Source organism: Melanostigma gelatinosum (genome assembly GCF_949748355.1).
Source record: "Melanostigma gelatinosum genome assembly, chromosome: 24".
Taxonomy (NCBI): Eukaryota; Metazoa; Chordata; class Actinopteri; order Perciformes; family Zoarcidae; genus Melanostigma; species Melanostigma gelatinosum.
Window position 1 is genome coordinate 11,007,332 of NC_136657.1, and position 6,145 is coordinate 11,013,476.

Consider the following 6,145-nt stretch of genomic DNA (forward strand, 5'->3'; position numbering starts at 1 on the left):
ATATATATATATATATATATATGTAGATGTAAATCCGGGTTTATTCTTTTACTTCATAACTAATAATAATCAGGACTGATATTATTAATCAGCTGTTTGACTTTTACTTTAATTAAAAGAGAAAAACCTGATAAAGCGTTCAATACATAAAATATATTTGTCATTAATTAATGTTTTCTGGTTTATTTGTGAACGAAAATACTAAAAAGTTTAAAATATTTAATAAATTAACAATGTTTAAAAAATATGATTTAAAGGTTTTCAGGTGAATTAAATCTTTAGAGCGCGCACGCGGCCTCCCGGAGAACGTTAACGTGCTGATGTTGTTGACAACAGATTAACCTGTAAATAGAATTACACAATAATACTGATATTTTAGTGTGACTGGTGTCATGAATCACAACTTCTGCTTTTCATCTTATTTATTGTTCATATTCTTCAGAACGTTCAGAACTTTTTGCACATTTTTGTATGAATAAATTAGCAGCGTCATTTTATCCCCAAAACAAACAGAAACAAATCAGATGAAATGTTTGATCACCAATGTCTGTGGTGACGTCACACCGGGTCTATTTACATGTGGGGGGGGGGGGGGGTCTGCAGAGTCACGTGTTTGTTTTTATTTCCTGTAAAGAAAAATGTGCCAAACTAAAATATGTTCAATATTAATCTTCAAAGTGAGGATTTATTCTAACATGACGTCAGTCTGATGAGATGAATTATAGTAATAATTAAACTAAATAACGAACTTTTCTAACATTTCATCGCCACGTTTTCTCGTGACGTCACGTGGTTGTAGTCAAACCGGATGTGTTTTTTAAAATCACATTTCGTCTCAAATAAAATCCAAAGCTCAGATCTTCAGTTCTAAACCCGGAACCGGGTCTCACGGACCCCGACCCCGCACGTGCTCAGTCCTCCCCGTCTTCTTCTACGGTCGGGCCTGCTCCATCTGCTGGTGCTGACTCCTTATTGCGAAGCGGCTCACGTGCACCGGGATCGGTACCACGATCTTGGGGTTCCGGGACGGCTCCCCGGACTTGTTGTTCACGTTCCCGGCCTTGACCCGTTTCCACTTGGCGCGCCGGTTCTGGAACCAGATCTTCACCTGCACCTCGCTGAGCTTGAGCGCATGCGCGATCTGTGAGCGCTCGGTGAGCGACAGGTACTTCTTGCAGTGGAACTCCTTCTCGAGCTCCAGCAGCTGCTCGCTGGTGAACGCGGTGCGCCGCCGCCGGTTCTTCCCGCCGCCGCTGCCGGAGCCTCCGCCGCTACCGGAGGAGCCGTGCACGTGCGGCCCGTCGTCCAGCCCACCCCCGCCGTCCCCGTCCTCCTTGTGGCACGCGAGGTTGTCGTCGGAGCTGTAGTCCAGGTCGCTGTCCATCGAGAAGCTCTCGTCCTTCCGGCCGCACTCTTCCTCCTTCTCGTCTTCTTTACTGTGAGATCTGACTGCAGGAGGAGAGCATCTTCATCATCATCATCACCAACAACAACTTCATCACACAATCACAATGAAAGAACAATAAACCAAAAAGTCTGAGACCTTTAGAAAACCCTCAAAATGTGTTTATAAATATTAAATCAATATTAAATAAATATCAAATAAATATTAAATAAATAAACTTCACTGAACATTTCCTTAAAATGTGGTTAATTATTAGAAGATAAATATTTAAATGTTCTTAAGCTGACTGACATCTGTGGAGTGAGTTGGGGGGGGGGGGGGGTCGTGTCAATATCCATCATCGGATCACCGCGCGGAGGGCACGCGCTCTGTCGGAATTTCTTCCTTTTTATTTGTCACGCGTAATTACGCACGGAGCGTCTCCGCGCGGCCCGTTTCCCGCCGCTCACACCGTGTCCGTCCACGCGTGAAACGTTCAACATTGAAAACACTGATAATATGAAATAATATCTGTTTAATATCAGGAACCAATAAATCCATCAAACCGGAAATCAGCTGTTTGTTTTCATAAATAAACTAAATATTAGAGATTAATTATCCAAATCATTTCAGCACTTTAATTAAAACGAGATTTATATTTATTTATTTATGACCGTTATTATGAAGACTTTAAAACAAATAACTAACTTTAAATAACTGAAATTACTTCAATAATTAAAATGTGTAAATTTAAAAGTGGAGGAATTCAAAGAGTGGAACAGAAATAAATGAGTTGTTTTAAAACGGAACGTATTTCATTCAATTCTTCTTCATGAACGATGAATAATTAACGACGTTTATTTGAAAGATGTTTTCCTGAATTTAAAAACAACAAATGTTGAATGAAGCTTCGGTCATTTTTTATTTCATTTTAAGACCGGATATGAACGGCTGTAGACCCGGTCCCGCTGTAGACCCGGTCCCGCTGTAGACCCGGTCCCGCTGTAGACCCGGTCCCGGAGCTCACCTGTGGACGTGTCCGTGTCGTGGAACGCCTGCAGCGCCGCGGACTCCTTCGCGTGCGTCAGGAAGCTCTTCCCGTCCTCCGCGTCCTGCGTCTTCTCGAAGACCGCGTGCAGCGCCTGCGAGCCGAACTTGCGGGCCGCCTCGTGGTGCTGCTGGGACGGGGAGAATCCTCCGGGCAGCGACGCCATGAGCGTGGAGGTGAGCGCCATGCCCTGCGCGAGACCGGAGCAGAAGCCGCCCTGCAGGTGCGGGTGGTGGCCGGCGGGGAGAGCCGGGGGCGGCGGAGGCGGCTGCAGCACCACCGACCGGTACGGCATGAACATCGGGTAGCCGGTGTACACGAAGTGTCCCGGGCTGGGCTGCGGGGGCCCCCCGATCAGAGAGTCGATGCTGAAGGCGGTGGTGCTTCCGAGTGGCCGCTGCATCACCATGAAGGACGGAGCGAACGCCGCGCTCATAAGAACCGGAGGAGGATGCGCTGTGGAAGGACGGCGGGACCGTAAAAGGACCACGGAGGGGCCGCAGAGGGGCCGCAGAGTCCCGGTGGAGCCGCGGCTGTCACCGGCTCTCTGAGCGAGTTTAGAGCAGCGACCGATCCATCGGACAGAAACACAATCCGCTGAGGCTCCTCTCCACCGGGACCGGGACCGGTGTCTCCTCTCTCGCGCTGAGACTCAGAGAGAGAGAGAGAGTGTGTGTGTGTGTGTGTGTGTGTGTTGAGCGAGAGAGAGTGTGTGTGTTTCCTGCCCTGCACATCCAGAGATGTTTGGGATTTAAATTGCGCTCCCCTCAGTTTAATTGCGCTGCTTTCTCCGCGCAGGCTCCGCCCCCCGGCCGCGCTCCGGCACCTGATTGGCTGACCGGGATGATGTGACAAGCTCGCCTCTTGGTCTCCTGGATGATCGCCAATTACACAAATTGGGACCACAGGCCATTTAAGAAGGAGGAAACACATCATCGTAAATAATCATCTGTATATAGTGTGTGCGTGTGCGTGTGCGTGTGCGTGTGCGTGTGCGTGTGTGAGAGAGAGAGAGAGAGAGAAACCTCTTGTCTCAACCAAAACAAAATACCCTTTATTGTGAAAATCAACTTCGGGAATCAAGTTTATGAGTTTCAAAATAAAACAAGATACATTGAAAGAATGGAACTTTATTTTGCTGTCGTTGAATTCCTCTCTGGATCCTCGGAACCAAACATATTTGATGATCATTTTAATAACTTGAACGTTTTGATCCGATGAACATTTAAAACTGGTTTTATGAATAAGAAAGAGACAAAGACATAAATACGTTTCTAAATCACTTCATACGAACAGGTGACCTCTGACCTGAGAGGGGGTCCCGGTGGACCACCTCCACCTCAGGGCCGAGTGAAGGGCACGCATGGCTGCCCCCCCCCCCCCCTCAGGGTCACTGGGACACGATCTCATTAACTGATCCACCACTGCTGTGCACACATTAAATCGCAGTATTTTTCAATTAGCGCCGACAAATTCAATCAAAGTTGCAAAGATTGGGATGAAATGAGGCGCGGCTCATTCACAAGGCTTTCATTGCACGGCCATTAGACAAATAGTGCGGCGGCCTCTGTGTCGCTATCAATCACGGCGAGGCATCAATAGTAAAAGGTTGTGTGGGGGGGTGTAAGTGTGCGTGCACGGGGAGCGTGCACGTTGTGCGCTGCCACCGCTAATAAATGTCCTCTTTTGTGCTTATAAATTATCCAGTTTAATTAACAACATGGATTATGATTGGACTGTGATTCAATTAAAGCTCTGCCGCACGAGGCCGAGAGTCGCTGCTCGTCTATAATGGGCCGGGGGGGGGGGTCCGGGGGGGGGGGGGGCGATAACCGGCCTCCGAATGGCCGAGCGGACTTCACGGGAACAAGCGGTCGAGTTTCGCTGATGTTACTGCGGCGAGATGTGAAGTGGGGGGGATGTGGCGGGAAAAAATAGAAAAAGTAATTATGAAGATCGGAGCCGGAGGTGGAAACAGGTGGAGGGGGCGGAGCTATCCACCCGGCTTGAACAGTTTGAAGATGTTCTGATGTTGTCTTGTTTTCAGGTGTTGTACGACGAAGCGCTCTGAATATTCTGGAAGACGACAACCGGTGAGTGAAATGTTTTCCTGCTTCCAGAGGAGCTACCAGAGCATAGCACGAGCTCTTAAAGAGACAGTACACTGACAGGGAAGCAGCTTCTGTCCCAAAACTCAAAGATCAATTCACATTTAGAGCAGATTGGATTTGTGATGATCCAGCTGAAAGCGACTGGATTGATTGGTCCAGTCCCCCCCCCTATTATTTATATATATATATATATATCTGTATATATATATATATATATATATATATATATATATATATATATATATATATATATATATATATACAGATATATATATATATATATATAAATATATATATACACACAGATATATATATATATATATATATATATATATATATATATATATACACACAGATATATATATATATATATATATATATATATATATATCTGTATATATATATATATATATATATATATATATATATACAGATATATATATATATATATATATATATATATATATATATATATATATATCTGTATATATATATATATATATATATATATATATATATATATATATATATATATATATATATATATATATTTGTCTTCAACTAAACTTGTGGAGAAAACATTCAGCGTTTCTCATTTTTGGTATTTTTTTAGGAGCAAACATGATTTTCGTAGATTCGTGAAAGTTTCATCTTGTTCGTTTGTTTGTTGTAGTTTTATTATTTTTATTATTATTATTATTACTGTGATTTGGGAGCGTGAGGGATTTTCCCAGCATGCATTTGTAAAGAGTGAGGTGACAGCTGGTGGAAGGTTTTGAGAACCAGTTCATCCATCAAGTCTGGATCCACTTTCCAAACGGCTCACAGCAGCTGTTACACACAGACACCTTCGACCTTTGACCTCCGCACATAAAACACAAGCAGGTAAGTATACCTGCCGAGGCGAACCCAGAGGATTAGAGAGTCCAGGCCGTCGGCGAGAGACAGACGAGCTAATCGGATCCTCCTCGCGGCTAAAAGAGCCTCATTTCATTATCGCCGCCTTCATTCATAACAGGAAGTGGACGTACAATTAAGTTAGAGCTGCCTCGTTGTGTCGGCTTCCATTAGCGCGTCTGAGACGCTTGCCGTGAATGAAGCCTTGTGTTTGCTTCAGCGTGTCGCGTGGGAAAGCTCCTCCACCGTCCGCCTTCAGTGGGAAAGTCAAGACGCTTCTGGAATCGGTGCGATGGAGTGTCGTAGGTTTCTCTGTCGAATGAGAGGAAACATCCTGTCGTCTGTTTCTGAGAGCGAAGAAAGAAACTGGAAACGAGACCCGGGTCCCAATGTCCCCCCAGAAAAGGCCCTGAAGACCTCAGGCGTGAGAGACGAGAGGGTCTACCAACGGTTTGACCGTCTTCCAGGCTCTCCTCACGAGATGAGATGAGCGTTATCTTGACTTGAACACGCGTGTGCGTCCTCTTTCTTTACGTCGCCATGCTTCCACTGGGTAACCCCGTGTTTAACGTCACATTGCTATGAATTGTGGGTAATTCCCTCAGGTGTGCAGATATGGGGACTCGTGGAAAATGTCAACGACTCGATGATGTGACAGCGAGTTAGAAATAAACTCTCTTTTCAAGAACGAACATCGAAATCTGT

At 45.1% G+C, this 6,145-nt stretch overlaps 1 protein-coding gene across 1 annotated transcript; it reads right to left on the reverse strand.

The window, feature by feature from the left end:
• Nucleotides 1-931: 931 nt before the first annotated feature.
• Nucleotides 932-2,868, reverse strand: gbx2 (gastrulation brain homeobox 2; the record flags this gene model as incomplete). Its single annotated transcript, XM_079296685.1, has 2 exons — nucleotides 932-1,449; nucleotides 2,412-2,868. 2 exons carry the CDS (start codon nucleotides 2,866-2,868, stop codon nucleotides 932-934), a joined length of 975 nt encoding a protein of 324 aa, XP_079152811.1.
• Between the last annotated feature and the right edge of the window lie 3,277 nt (nucleotides 2,869-6,145).